Source organism: Leucoraja erinacea, chromosome 5 (assembly GCF_028641065.1).
Source record: "Leucoraja erinacea ecotype New England chromosome 5, Leri_hhj_1, whole genome shotgun sequence".
Lineage (NCBI taxonomy): Eukaryota > Metazoa > Chordata > Chondrichthyes > Rajiformes > Rajidae > Leucoraja > Leucoraja erinaceus.
The window spans coordinates 68,539,460-68,555,434 of record NC_073381.1 but is presented as its reverse complement, the minus strand read 5'-3'; the positions used below and the strand labels follow the sequence as shown (position 1 = coordinate 68,555,434).

Sequence of the window (15,975 nt, the reverse complement as noted above, 5' to 3'; positions counted from 1 at the left end):
AAGTATGGCAGCCCTATTATTCTTGCAAATCTCATAATCTTCCTGCATATTTTTCCCTTTAATTTCCATTGACTATTTAGGGGGATATAGTAGGACCCAACAAGGTGATCAACCCCTTTTTATTTTTCAGCTCCATCATGAGGTCTTACTGGATGATCCCTCTAATTTAATCTCAGACTACTGCTGTGATATTCAAAATGCCAGAAGTGCAACTCAGCTGTCTCTCGCTCCTCCACCTGTATCCTGCCTGCAACAAGCTGGCAGTCCTGTTCCTCCCTTAGCCACGTTTTTATATTGGCTGTAATATTTCAAACCCATGTACCTTTCTCTCGATGTCCTGAGTTTCATCCAATAGTGTTTCCTCACTCCCTGACATGCTACTGCCTGTTTTGTCTAGTAGACTTGCTGTCGTCGAGTTTTGTATCAACTTTTGTGTAAGTTGCCTCACTAATGCTTTGAATCCACCCTCCTGCCAATCTATTTTAGAGATTCAAGAGACTTCAGATGCTGAAATCTGGTGCAACAAACAATCTTGGATTAATTCAGCGAGTTGAGCTGCATTTATGGGGGGAAAGGGGGGGGGGAGGAGGAATAGTTGATGTTTCAGGTCGAGGCCCTGTATCAGGACTGGAGTCCCTCAGGCAGATTGTTTGTTGTTTGAGATCTAATTTCCTGGTGCCTGAGCTCAGCTTTAATCCGTTCCAAATCCATGCAAACACAAGAATTTAATATCCGTGCTATGTTTGTTAGCTGCCTTTTCTATGACCTTCTTTGATGCCAAAGAACCTAATCAAAATAAATCCTAAGCTAAATTGGACATGAGTTTGTGCTCTCTCATAACATAAAATAGGAACTGCGATTTAATGACCTGACTAACTCTGTGGTTGTCAATCCTGCATGTATGTATTTTACACTCCTGTTTCGGGGGAAATTTGCTGTTAAGATTATTATAGAAATTGAATTTATTGAAGAAGAACACACATTGATGTGCTTCAATGCCACTTGTTTTGTCTAATTGTTTGTTGTTTACCCACCTCCCATCCTCACCCTTGACTATCTCTGCCCAATGTAAATTATCTGACAAATCATAATTTCTTCAATTATAGCAAATGTAATTTTAGTTTACACCACAGTTTTCAGTCCTTTCCCACAGACTGCATCTTCAGTTCTTTCCCTCAGATTATATCCTTGGCCAGCAATTTTTGCAGACTTTTAGACAGCTCATCCTATTAAGTAACAGTAACATTGATCTCAAACTCTTGTCTATGTTAACTCATTAAATAAAATGTAATTCTGGACCAAAGAAGCAATCATTGAAGAACAGCAGGAGTTTCTTTGGGCTTTTCTAAAATCAGCCTTTGTCCTGGAAACATGCAGAGAGATTAGGTGGTACCCATATGACTTGATATGAAAATATGGAGCAGTCCTTTAAACTGTGTCGACTGTATGTGATGAATTAATTTGTCAACTTAATATTTTAGCTGTATAGTTCAGTCCTGGTCACTGCTGACGTTTCAAATACATTGCTGATAAATTACCACACCAAACAACAGGGACACTAAGGGGTATTCGTACTTGAATTTCAAATTCATGAAATGCATCCCAATTGAATAAGTTCTGGGATTGTGCTTGATTCCTTAACTGAGCCATGAACATTAAACTTTTATTTTAATTCCATAGACAATCCTCAAGTGAATGAAGTACACAACAAGAATGAAAAACTTGTGTCTTTTCTGAAAGATGTTTACGTTGATTCAACAGATTCTCCTTCAAAGGTAAACATTGTAAAAGATGCACAGCAGTAAATGTTTGTCTCGACCCGAAACGTCACCCATTCCTTCTCTCCAGAGATGCTGCCTGGCCTGCTGAGTTTCTCCAGCATTTTGTGTCTATCTTCAGTTTAAACCAGTATCCGCAGTTCCTTCTTACACACAGTGAATGTTTTGTGTGTGGTGGGGGGGGGGGGGAAGGAAGAATGAAATAATTTAGCCTCTGAAATAACTTAGCTTGGGTAGTTTTAAAACTGGTAAAACTATCAGTTGTAGCACATTGACAATTCTACAATTATTATTTTTTTGATAGGTTCTAAACTAAATAATATATAATTTATTAGAAAAATGCCATGTATTCCTTTAGATTGAGTCAGTTATGAATATGCTGATGCTCTGGTGTTTATTGCCCAATGTCAGCTGTGCCTCAGTTAGGAGCAGTCATAATTTTGGTTTAAGACCTAATCAACATTGCCACTCTGGTCCAAATCCAAGGGAGTGCTTCGCCGGGGAATTATCCCTGTTGTCCTGGTCCGTCATTCACTGCCACCTAAAATAGAGTATCAAATCATTATCACTTTGCAACTTGTGGACTTAGCTTGCTGCATGAAATGTAGGTACCACTTTGTCTTCATTCCCATTGTGGTTACAGGTAAAACATACTTCATCGGTTGTTAAGAGTTTCGTGAAGTCTTGAAAGGGACATTAAAATGCTGTATAATTGGAGGTCTTTTTTTTCCTCAATCCCTCCTCTAATCTCAATGTCACAAATGTTGAGTAGGTAAGATCTGAAACTCATTGCCTGTAATTCATGTAAACAGAATCAATTAGTGGTTTCAAATTGGATAAGCAGTTGAGAGAAATAATTTGCAAGGCTCTGGGGGTATGGTGAAATGAGATAGCCCTACCAGAATCTTGACAATACCAATTGGCTTGACAAAGTGACGGCATGCATCTCGATAAAAGGCATTGGTGAAGCATATAGGTTTGTATGAAAATCTGGCTATTCCTGTGACCCTCTTTTCCAATGTGTGAGTCTATAAATTGTCAGAATGATTATATTTCACACAGAATGTGTACTCAGACTCGGGTTGAGGAATACTTGAATGCTATTTAACATAATTTCTCTGCCAGAGGAGATATTTAAGGTTGGTACTATAGCAATATTTAAAAGACATTTAGACAGGAACATGCATATGAAAGGTTTAGAGGGATATGGGCCAAAAACGGGCAGATGGGACTCGTGTACATGCAGCATCTTGGTTGGCATAGGCAAGTTAGGCTGAGGAGCCTTTTTCCTTGCTGTATGACTCTCTGACCAAATGTTTCTCAAAGATCTGGGAATCAAGAAGGTTTAGAAGATCAGGAACCTTCTAATTGAATACCATTAATAAGATCAGATGAACTCAAGGAAGAAATGTAATTTTGTACAAGATATTTCAGTTGATTGTTATTTATGGGCTGGATCTTAAAACTCAAGAGAATTTCTTCAGCAAGTCTAACTTGATTTGGTAGCATGTCTGTCCATGGTGTGGAGAAATCTTAATATTTCAAAATTAACATCTTAGTGTTGAAGTATTGAAACCACTAAAACATAATACAATTCTGTTCTCTTTTGTTTAGAATATTTGCTTTGAGAAATCTTAATTATTTTTGCACTATCTTTTCATGTGTAACTCATTTAGTAACAGTGTCTACGTTTTGTCCACTTTACAAGATGTCAATAGCAGACGTAGGCTTGGTTTCACTGACCTATTTGAGTTATCTCTTATTGATTATGCATCTCGAATTTGAGCTTTACCGACTTTAACAATGGTTTAGAAGGTTTGTGTGAAGGCTTTTTGAATTGAGAAATTAAATGGATGGCTTTCGAATCAATAAAATCTTAAAAGTGAGACCACTTACTGCAACACCAAATTAATTTATTCTGTGCATCACCAAGTACCCTGATTCAAAGACCAGATTAGAGAGCATTGTTAAATTTCCACTGTAAAAAAAATGCAGAGAGGTGCTGAAGTGCACCGGAAGCTTTACCAAAAGTGAGAGCCGTTTTCAGCCGTCCCTGTTAACTCAGTTGTGCAGCAGAGCAGGTATTGAAGGAGCTCCGGAACGGAGAAAGCAAAAGCCTTGTTTTACACTCCTTTGCTGTGTTAGTCTTTCTGTATGCCATTTATGAAAAAAGTGATAAAATCTTGGTATGCAATTGTTGTTTTCTTTTTTCTTGTTATGTTTGTATTGTAACTGGTTATATTAAAAGCAATACATTGTTTGTATCTGAAATTGGTTCCACCTGTTTGAAGTGAACCTAGAACACAGTTGCAGAACATGAAGATGTCTCTGTAAATCAGATAAAAAATGGACTGTTTGATACAAAGCCTTGATAATCAACTTTTAAAAGCACACGTTGAAAGAAGACTCAACGTGCTGGAGTAACTCAGTGAGTCAGGCAACATTTCTGGAAAACATAAATAGGTGATGTTTTGGGTTGGGCCCCTTCTTCAGACTGAAAGGAGGACAGCATAGTAAATCAAACAGTTTGTCCAGTGTAGTGAATTAAACAACACTGGAATTAAACAATTTCCATGCATGCTGATTTGAAGAAAGTACTTATAATTTTGAAATATGTAATATACATGTTTATCTAAATATTGATTAGATCTGTGCACTGGCATCATCTACCCCTGTATGTTGAGTTGTGAATATTTCATTAATCCTTTTATGGTCAAGTTGGGCTTATTGTCAATTGCACAAGTGCGATGATGTACAGGTTACATTGAGATTCTTGATTGCAGCATTTTCACAGGCATGTAGGCTCAGACAAACAGACAAAAACATAATTTAGACATAAATTCTACAGAACAATGAAAATAATCTATCAAAACCAAATTAGTTCAAACCACAATTAGAAACAAGTCCATGATAGTGCAAGAAGACAGATACAAAACATTGGAGCAACTCAGGAGGTCAGGCAATAGCTCTGGAGAAGAATAGGTGACGTTTCGAGTCGGAACTCTTCTTCCAACCCTGAAGGATCCCAACCCGAAAAGTAACCTATTCCTTTTATCCAGAGATGCTGCAAGACCCGCTGAGTTACTCCAGCACTTTGTGTCTATCTTTGGTATAAACCAGCATCTGCAGTTCCTTCCTATACATGGTAGTGCAGGAGTTGGTCTGAGGTGATCCTGAAGTTGGATCAGGAAGAGTTTATGTCTGTTTCGTCTGTTATAATACATTTGATTTAAAATAGGTTGCTTTATCAGCTGAGCTTTTTGCAAGATGCTGAAACTTCCAATTGTTTGAAGCAGCTGTTCAGGAAAAATGTAACAGGCACTTGGTGATGTTGATGAAGGAGAGCCTCTGGATCTGTGAAAAGGCAAATTGTATTTGATCAACGTGATAACTTATTGATGATGTTATAATGATTCAAAGTAACATTAGCAAATTTGTAGATGACACAAAGCTGGGTGGCAGTGTGAACTGTGAGGAGGATGCTATGAGAATGCAGGGTGACTTGAACAGGTCGGGTGAATGGGCAGATGCATGGCAGATGCAGTTTAATGTGAATAAATGTGAGGTTATCCACTTTGGTAGCAAAAACAGGAAGGCAGATTATTATCTAAATGGTGTTGTTGGGAAAAGGGGATGTACAATGGGATCTGGGGGTCCTTGTTCATCAGTCAATGAAAGTAAGCATGCAGGTACTGCAGGCAGTGAAGAAAACGAATGGCATGTTGGCCATAACAAGACGAGTTGAATATAGGAGCTAAGAGGTCCTTCTGCAGTTGTACAGGGCCCTAGTGAGACCACACCTGGAGTATTGTGTGCAGTTTTGGTCCCCTAAATTGAGGAAGGACATTCTTGCTATTGACGGAGTGCAGCGTAGGTTTACAAAGTTAATTCCCGGGATGGCAGGACTGTCATATGCTGAGTCAAAGGAGTGGCTGGGTATACTCTGGAATTTAGAAGGATGAGAGGGAATCTTATTGAAACGCATAAGATTATTAAGGGTTTGGACACGCTAGAGGCAGGAAACATGTTCCCGGTGTTGGGGGAATTCAGAAGCAGGGTCCACAGTTTAACAATAAGGAGTAAGCCATTTAGAACAGAGATGAGGAAACACTTTTTGACACAGAGAGTTGCGAGTCTGGAATTCTCTGCCTCAGAGGGCGGTGGAGGCCGGTTCTCTGGATACTTTCAAGAGACAGCTAGATAAGGCTCTTAAAGATAGTGGAGTCAGGGGATATGGGGAGAAGGCAGGAACGGGGTACTGATTGGGGATGATCAGCCATGATCACATTGAATGGCGGTGCTGGCTCGAAGGGCCAAATGGCCTACTCCTGCACCTATTGTTTATAATGGAGGCGTGATGAAAGGAACATAGTAGACATTGTGTATGGTTTTCAGAAGAGATTTATCACAGTCAGCAGGTAAAAGGTTAGTTGATAAAATTGAGGGGGGTGGGTAGAGGGTTGCGTGGAGAAGAGTCAGTGAACTGATTTTCTTTTAAATGCTTTGAGGTCAAAAAACAAAGGCATGGCAAATTGTGGAGGGGACTGGGAGGCTGGTACACAATTATATACCAAGTGATGAATGGTAGGACCTCTGTTATCTTTGGTATAAATTACTGGGTGTAGATGTGCAGTGACAAATTTTGAAATACACTGATTACAAAATCTGGATGAGGAAGAAAGCAATAGATTTCCTGAAAACAGAAAAGCTAAAATTAGCAAGGCGATGGATACAATTTAATTTAGATGAGTGTAGATTGGCAGATGAGGAGAGATGGCGTAGTACTTATCTGCAGAAGCAAAGGATACCAAGAATATATCTTTGTACAATTTTGAGGTGGCGAACAAAGGTGTATGAATAGAATACTGAAACAGGGAAATTATGTTGAACATGTACAAAACACCAATTAGGCTACTGCTGGAATACTGTGTAAGTTGGCCGAGAGCAGGTGCATAAAGGTTTTTTATAGAGTTGTTCCAGAGATGAGGAATTTCAGTTTGACTGAAGAGTAAAGAAGTTACATAACAAATGTAACAGGGATTAATAAGATCATGAAGGGATTTGAATGACGTAAACAGAGGGGAGATGCTCCGATGAGTGGATTGTTTAAGGATGAGGAGACACAATTTTAAAGTGTTTGGTGGCCCTTACTGGGGGGGATGCAAATAATGATTATGATCAGGATCTCGCTGCCTGTGGGGATTGTGGAATTTGAAGTGATTAAGGAATCACTTTCCACTGGAAATTGGACAGGTCTTTGAGGGGAAATCATTTTCAGGGTAACCGGGAAAGATCAGGACAAAAAGATTGATTGGTTTGGGCTAGAAAAAAGCCCACATGGATTGAATAACTGTAGGAAAGAACTGCAGATGCTGGTTTAAATCGAAGATATTCACAAAATGCTGGAGTAACTCTGGAGAGAAGGAATGGGTGATGTTTCGGGTCGAGACCTTTCTTCCAACTGATGTCGGGAGTGGGCGGGACAGAGATAGAATGTAGTCGGAGACAGACTGGTGGGGGAACTAGAAGTTAGAGAAGGATATAATAACGTCTTATGATTTCTATTGCATGTATTGCGGTTGACAGTAGTGTCTTCATCGAAAGGACTGTTGTCTAAAGGGAGCACAGACATTTTACAGGTATTACTTTTTTGCTTTTACAGAACCTGCTAATTGATGAAAAATCTAAGCAAGTGCCGCAGTACAGACTTCCCAAAGCCACTTTGAATTATGAACCTTTTGGTATTAAACGTGTTCCAAAAGGCAAGCTGAGCATTGTGGAAGCTCTTACAGTACTCAACAACCACAAGCTCCAATCTCAAGTATGGACTGCTGATAAAATAGCTGAAGAATACAGTCTAGAACTTCAATATGTTAAAGGATTGCTGGAATTTTTCAAACCGTTTGAAATAAAATTGCTACCTCCAAAGCAAGACAAAAAAGAACAGATAACTGCAAGATAACAAATATATACACAATTTCAGTCAATATATTTAATTCTATAAAAATAGGCACCAAATGTTTAATTTCTATATTTAAGATTTACAACCTGTTCACTTTAAAGGAATATTATTGGATATTGTGTGTAAAGCTTTAGACCTATGCTGAGACCTGTGAATAAATTGGTCCGGAACTATTTGTGTATTGGGCAAGAACAACATCACAATATATTATCACAAGAGTTTAGTGTTTTCCACATGGCTGCATCATAGCAATATATCTCTTTAATGTCAAGCTTTCATAACACTGTGAAAGTGCAGCCACTCAGGACATGTAGATCTGGATCATCATACATTGTAGATTTTGGTTTATATTTAAAATTATTAGTTTATTTATGTTTTCTGCCTATTTTGGTTTCAATGAATGCTCCTTCATAATGTTCCAAATATTGACTGGATGTTTGCTCAAAAAAGTGGGTAGATCAAAATATGGCATAGTGAGCAGGTTTGTTTTTGATTATGGAAATGTTGAAGAAAGGTGTGGTGCAAATTAAAATGTCTATTTCCTATACATCTTGCAAATGTATGTAAAACCAAACCAGAGATGCACTGATATAATTTATGCCTTGGCTGTAATATTGTAAATCCAAATGGATAATACCAGATTTTGAAAGTTTCGATGGGACATATTTCATTTTGTTCTCATTTGAATTCATTCATGAAGATAGTTTGAATTTTTCAGGCAGTGAAATTTCAAATTGTTTGCTACTTTGGATCATTCATCCAAAAAATAATGCAAAGTTACTGACAGGAATCAAATAAATCTTTCTCACCCTAGTGAGATGTTTGTGCGATTAAGCTCCGCTTCATTGATATGAACAGATAACTAACCATCATTTCAGTGTGAATTGCGGGAGTGCCGCAATGTTGGAGGTGCCGTTTTATGGATATGATAAAATACCTTATTCTTCCTCTGGGAACACATATCAAAGCAACAATGAAAGAACAAGGGAAGCTGTCCTCGGTCCTAATCGACACTCAGCCAAAACCACTAAAGCCATTTATCTCATTGCTATTTGTGGCTCTGTTGGGTAAATTGACTGCCTTATTTACTTACATTTCAATAAAAATACTAGTTTTCAAGTCAAGTCAAGTCAAGTCAAGTCAAGTTTATTTGTCACATACACATACGAGATGTGCAGTGAAATGAAAGTGGCAATGCTCGCGGAACAACAAAACAACCAAACAAATTATAAACACAATCATAACACACATATTATTTTACATAATAAATAATAGAAGGAAAAACGTTCTGTACAGTTAGTCCCTGGTGAGAAAGGCGTTTACAGTCCGAATTGCCTCTGGGAAGAAACTCCTTCTCAACCTCTCCGTTCTCACTGCATGGCAACGGAGGCGTTTGCCTGACCGTAGCGGCTGGAACAGTCTGTTGCAGGGGTGGAAGAGGTCTCTCATGATTTTGTTTGCTCTGGAGTTGCACCTCCTGTTGTATAGTTCCCATAGTGCGTTCGGCCGAACGCACTACTCTCTGCAGAGCCTTCTTGTCCTTGGCAGAGCAATTCCCGAACCAGATGGTAATGTTCCCGGACAAGATGCTTTCCACCGCCGCTGCGTAGAAGCACTGGAGGATCCTCGGAGACACTCTGAATTTCCTCAATTGCCTGAGGTGGTAAAGGCGCTGCCTTGCCTTACTCACCAGTGCTGAGGCGTGTGATGACCATGTCATATCCTCAGAGATGTGGACTCCCAGATATTTAAAACAGTTCACCCTATCCACAGGATCCCCATTTATACTCAAGGGAGTGTACGTCCTCGGATGATGTGCCCTCCTAAAGTCCATGATCAGCTCCTTCGTTTTTTTGATGTTCAAGAGGAGGCTGTTCTCCTGGCACCAGAGTGCTAGATCAGCCACCTCCTCCCGGTAGGCCCTCTCATCATTGTCTGAGATCAGGCCCACCACCACAGTGTCATCAGCAAACTTAATTATTGAATTGGAGCTGAACCTAGCCACACAGTCATGTGTGTACAGGGAGTACAATAGGGGGCTGAGGACGCAACCCTGGGGCGATCCTGTGCTCAGGGTGAGGGACTTCGATGTATTCCCTCCCATCTTGACTACCTGGGGCCTGGCGGTGAGAAAGTCCAGGACCCAGGCACACAGGGAGGTGTTGAGCCCCAACTCCAGTAGCTTCCCGGCCAGTCTGGTGGGGACTATCGTGTTGAAGGCTGAACTGTAGTCTATGAACAGCATCCTCACGTAGCCCCCCTTCTGGCTGTCCAGATGGGAGAGAGCGGTGTGCAAGACCTGGGAGACCGCATCGTCCGTGGACCTGTTCGGACGGTATGCAAACTGCAACGGGTCCATGTTCCGAGGGAGGAAGGCGCAGATGTGATTCTTCACCAGCCTCTCAAAGCATTTCATGACTACCGAGGTAAGGGCCACCGGACGGTAGTCATTCAGGCAGGCTGGGGAGGCATTTTTTGGTACCGGTACAATGATGGATTTTTTTGAAGCAGGCAGGGACCACGGACTTATCCAGGGAGAGGTTGAATAGTGTGAGCACTGGAGCTAGCTGCGTAGCACAGGACTTGAGTACTCGCCCCGGGATGCCATCGGGGCCTGCAGCTTTTCTTGTGTTCACCCGTGTCAGTGCCCTCCTCACGTCGTGCTCGGACAGCGAGAATGTGTGCATATTCCTCCCTTCAGCTTCGGTAGCCAGTCCGCTGTCAGTATTGTCGATAGTCGGCAGACCTGGAGTGGTGTTGCCCCTCTCGAAACGAGCGTAGAAGGAGTTCAGGTCGTCAGCTAGGGAAATTAAACATGCGGATGAGGGAGCGGTTGCTTCGGTAGTTGGTTACAGTCCGTAGCCCCTGCCACAGGCTTCTGGTGTCCTGCTGCTCCATCTGTAACTCCATCTTGTCCCTGTACCTTCTCTTTGCGTCCTTCACCGCCCTTCGCATTCGGTAGGACTCTGCCTTGTAGACGTCCATGTTTCCTGACGCCAAGCCCGAGTTGTAGGCAGCGGTACGAGCATTCAAGGCCACACGAACAGATCTGTCTACCCAGGGTTTTTGGTTCGGGAAGGTGCTAACCCTTACCGTGGGGATGATGTTGTCGGTTATTGTTGCGATGAAGTCCATGACTGCTTCCGCGAACTCACTGACGTCACTGGAACTTGCTTCGAACATATTCCAGTCGACATCACTCAGTGCATCTTGCAGCATGGCCTCTGACTGGTCGGACCACCGCTTTACGTCCCTCGTCTCTATCGCTTCCCGAACTATCCTCTGTTTATATTCCGGCAACAGGAAAATAGCAGCGTGGTCAGATTTTCCTAGGGGAGGGAGTGAAACGGCCTTGTAGCCTTTCCTGAACGGTGTGTAGCAGTGGTCCAAAGTTCTCTCCCCCCTGGTGGCACACGTGATGTGTTGGTAGAAGTTCGGCATGACCTTCTTGAGATTTGATTTATTAAAATCTCCAGCCACCACCATAGCCGCTTCCGGGTACTTGTTTTGATGTCGACATAGCACATCGTGTAGGGCCGATAGTGCCACGTCGGTGTCCGCCTGCGGTGGAATGTAGACGGCTGTGACGATCACTGAGCCGAACTCCCGGGGAAGGTAGAATGGGCGGCATGAGTTTTAAAGTGCTTTTGGACATCCTGGGGTGATGACAGATATTACATGGTACCTTTTTTGTTCAGTTTAGTTGCATTGGTTCTTGTGTGGGGAAATCAAACCTTTTGGACTAATATCTAATGTATGTGACAACATTTTTTTTTAAATGATTGTTTCTGCAGTCATGAGTTGGTACGAGCATTCAAGTAACCAGCAGAGGGAGCAGTTTAACAGCATATGTAGATAAATACAGGTCCATTGATTTTTCCAGCACCTTTGGTTTCAGAGCTTTGCTGGATTATCCGTTTTGCCAGACCAACAGAGGCTATGGACTCCAGGAGGTGTCGAACGGTCTTCCTAGGCTGCCAAGGACCCGAGACACCAGCCCGCAAAGTCAACCTCGGAAGTTGGCAATGGGAATGGATCCGCCGGCTCTGGCTGGGCCGGAGTTCTAGTGCCCCGGCCGCAGGAAGTAACTTCAACCTGCCGATTGGAAATCCAGAAAATCCCAATGAGGTTGAGATTGTGCCTCACCCGGCCTAGGCACCACATTTTCAGGGGGACTTACAGGGAGGATTTCAAGTGCAAGTGTAATTTTGTCCGGATTAAAGGACCGGATCATCAATTGCTGGGAAATCGGTGCCGTCATGTATATATATTCATAGGATATACTTGTTTCACAATCGGGTTCATTAAACTTTTACACTACGTTCTACCTAACACTTTTAGTTTTGATTCTGAGCGCTTCCCATTTGTACTTTACTTAAGCTTGCAGATATGGTAAAAGATTATAAGACATTTTCATATAAATTTATGGAAAATGCTATTTTGTGGCTGTTTCCACATCAATTACTAATTTCTGACTGACAGTGAAAATGGTATCCAGTTAAAAACTGAAAAATTAATAACACCCTTTTACCTGTTCCTAAGTTAAAGTTAACCACAAAGACAAAAGCAAAAACACTACTGGGCATCAGAAAAAAAAGAAAACTCAATAGTTAGTAGGTCAGGCAGCATCTATGCAGAGGTCTATCTAACTTTTCAGCCTGGATAGATCCTTTCAAATATTTTATTTATTCTTTCCTTTTTATATCCCTTTTATTTATTATTTGTGTTTTCCTATTCCTTTCCTAATTATTAAAATATATCATATCTCGCTAACATTTTAGTTAAAATCTGAAATATAAACCTAATTTGTGAGTGGTGGCGCCATAGAGTGTGGCAGCCTCGCCTGCAGCTGTTCGTTCTTTACCCTTTTATTTTTAGTGTGTTAAAAGATTTGTTCTGGAGACCTTTAGTCTTTTTATGCGGGCAAAACCGTTTTTTCCAGTCCCTACCTGGGCGAGGATGCGTCCTTCCTCTGAGCCGCATCTTCGCCCCCTCCTCGCCGGCTCCCACCTTGATTTGCGCGGTCTTTCCTGCCGGAGACCGCCCAGAGCTTTAAGTGCGGAATTTTTCAACAGTCAGGTTTTCGGAGCCCAGCTCCACACAACTCCATACGGCTCCGGCGATCAACGTGGGACCAGCCCCGCAAGGCCATACGGCCCAAGCGACCACATTAGGTCGCGCTTGCCGCATGCTCGTGGGGCAGGCCCTTTAGGTCGCGCTTGCCGCATGGAGTAGCATGCTCGTGGGACAGGCCCTTTAGGTCGCGCTTGCCGCATGGAGTTGCATGCTCGTGGGACAGGCCCTTTAAGCTGCCGCTTTAGCGGCAGCGCAGCATTAAGGTACCATCGCGGATCAGGACGATGCCTTACCCGGGTTACCATGTGGAGCTCCGGAATGCTGGGACTGCCGACTTTAACATCGTGGAGCTGTGGTCTGTGGAGGTTCCTATCGCAGCGGCGCTGCCTTTAAACGCCGTGGAGCCTGGGATCTTTCGCCGAGATCGCCAGTGTTGGAGCACCGACCAGCACGGCCTGAGGACCTCGGGAGCCGCGGTCTCTGGTAGCAAGCGGCTTTTTCGGAACTCCAAGCCGCTGAGAGCGTTCTTCCGACGCCAGAGTTTCACCTTTCCGGCAAGAGCGCCTGAGACATCAGGCTGCCGCAGTGGCAACTGCAGAGGCCTTATTAGGCCCCAACCACGGGTGAACATAGAGGAAGATTCAGATTCAGATTCAATTTTAATTGTCATTGTCAGTGTACAGTACAGAGACAACGAAATGCATTGGACTGAAGTGGACTGAACTTTGTCCAATGAAATGAAGTGGACTGAACTTTGCTGCCTTCCCTCACAGTAGGAAACGTTGACCCCGCTGTGGGGGGATGTTTTTATGTTTAATGTTAAATTCTATAATGTTGTGTCCCTTTTATCAAATATGATAACCATCATTTAGATAACCAAAGATACATTGGTGACTGGTACATTATCAAACAAATTAACAAAAACATGATGATGTATCTTCCCAGAATCTCATCAAGCTTCCCGTGTTTTCGTGGGCGTAGCTTCATGATTCCCGTCTGATGAGTCTTCACCTCCTGAGCTTTCGTGGGCGCGAATCCCCTCCATCTGTGTTGTTAATCCCTCTGTACTTGATCCATAGTTGAACCTATAATTCCTAAGAAAACTTGGGATGAAGCAAGTTACACTCCATACTTTCACTGATGCTTTCCCATCCATTCCTGTCACCCACTATTAACCAGAAGCCCTTTTCTATACACTATTACCACACTGTGATATAATCTTTCCCATACTATGATCAACACTAACAAGTAATCAGTTATCTCTGCAGTCACATGGTGGTTTCCAATGTACCGCTAATGAAGGTTTCTCATATAAATTTCAACTGGGTTCAGTCCAGATTTCCCTACAGGCATGACTCTTATTCAAAATAGCCACGGGGAATGCTTCAATTCAGCCAAATTCAGTCTCGGCCTTTAATTTACTATCTTGAATATCAGGGTCTGTCTTACCCTTTTCTAATCCACAGCTTGCGGTCGATAACACAATTCAATCAAATTTCTGTGGAATTCCCAGCTGTTTAATTTCATCAATTAATTTCCATTTGTGTGGACCATTATTTCAAATCAAGCCAATTAAGAATACTGAATTTAGGGACAATTTTCTTTACGCCTTGATAACAGTAACCTCTTTATTACCAAGGGTTGGATACATTTTGATCCACCGGTCAAATACATCAACTCTGACAACAAGTACCCATTCCCCTGGTACTTCTTCTAATTCAGTCACCCCTTTCTTCTCCAGTAACTCTTCTCTAGGCCTTGACTCCTTGAAGGGAGCTTTGTCATTGCACTTCCTCATTCCCTACTCTTTTTATGCCATCTCTTACGTTCTCTGAAATTTCATATTTTGTCAAGTTCCGTTCTTTCCTTCATGACTGTTACCAATCCTTCCCATCTTTGGCTGTCTATCTGAGGGTGGGACAATAAAAATACCAGGTTAATCCTCAAATTTCAAATACTCCTAAGCCATATCCCATTTCCAAATTTCAAAGTTCTTCCAATACATCACCACACAATTTAGAGATCTAATTCAGAATTTTGTCAATTCATTCCTAACAGCTAAATTTAGGTACAAAGTAGGTGTTCCAGAACCACAGAGAAGTGTTCATTCCCAGATTTCCTTCTTTCATTTTTTTAAGTTGGAGCTTGCCTCAATGGTCTTCAGAGGCTGTCTATGTTTCTTTAAATTCTTGAGACTTGTTCTTTTTCACTGGTGTCAATTATTATGTTATGTTGGTACAGTTGGGCACTAGGGTATGTGTGAGATCTTTTAAATTTGTAAGAATAGGAATTCCGAGGAGCAGCCTTCTTTGTCTGTTGGCCTTTTCCAGATGGTAGATGTCAAAGGGACAGGACAGTATCACTTCTTCCTTTCTGTTTGTTTCTGTCTCTGGGGAGCTACCTGAATGGAATGACGATTACACATCCTACCTGAGCTGTGTCTTCTGCCCGTTCTCGTGGGTCCACATACTCTTTTACCTCACTCCCCAAATAACTGCGTTTCATAGGTAATACTGTCCTGAAGGCACGACAACTTAACAAAAAGGTTATTAAACAAGTTCACAATTGCTCCTATTCATCCTATACCTCCTGCGCAATATATTATTTTTCTTCCTTCCCTAGTGCCAATCTAAGTTTATTTGAATTTGATTGTTATCTTCTGACACCAGTTACTTTGTCTCTTTCTTGGTTTCCTTATTAATTTTGCTCCTTCCTATCAATAGGCTGTACTCGATCCTGATTCGACAGAATTGCTACCTGCTCTCTTTTTGTCCTTCCCTTCAGGTATTGGCAAGGATTTATTTCATTCTAATTCTGGTTGTTACTATTTTCGTTTGGACCATCCCAGTGTTATGAGGGTATTTTATCTTCTCAGAATCTTTTCTGTTTTCTGAGGCAGGGGTCAGGTTACTCCATCAGCAGTCTGGACAAACTGGCAGATCAGGATTATAAAAATGGATTTCGGCTGCGAGAAAGATGATTGACCTCTCGCCCCCTGATCCTCTGGCCAGCGTCCTCTCCTTCGCTCTGATCTCTTACGGGGCAAGCTCTGCTCCAATGCCCCCTCTCTCATAGAAACATAGAAACATAGAAATTAGGTGCAGGAGTAGGCCATTCGGCCCTTCGAGCCTGCAACGCCATTTAATATAATCATGGCTG

General features: G+C 42.0%; 1 protein-coding gene across 1 annotated transcript in view; it reads left to right on the top strand.

The window, feature by feature from the left end:
* Positions 1-8,575, top strand: part of ndufaf4 (NADH:ubiquinone oxidoreductase complex assembly factor 4) — an 11,207-nt gene extending 2,632 nt beyond the window's left edge. Inside the window, exons 2-3 of the mRNA XM_055635856.1 lie at positions 1,681-1,775; positions 7,441-8,575. Of these exons, the coding sequence (XP_055491831.1) occupies positions 1,681-1,775; positions 7,441-7,740 (395 nt within the window). The 3' untranslated portion in view covers positions 7,741-8,575. The remainder of the gene's footprint in view (positions 1-1,680; positions 1,776-7,440) is intronic.
* Positions 8,576-15,975: the final 7,400 nt, after the last annotated feature.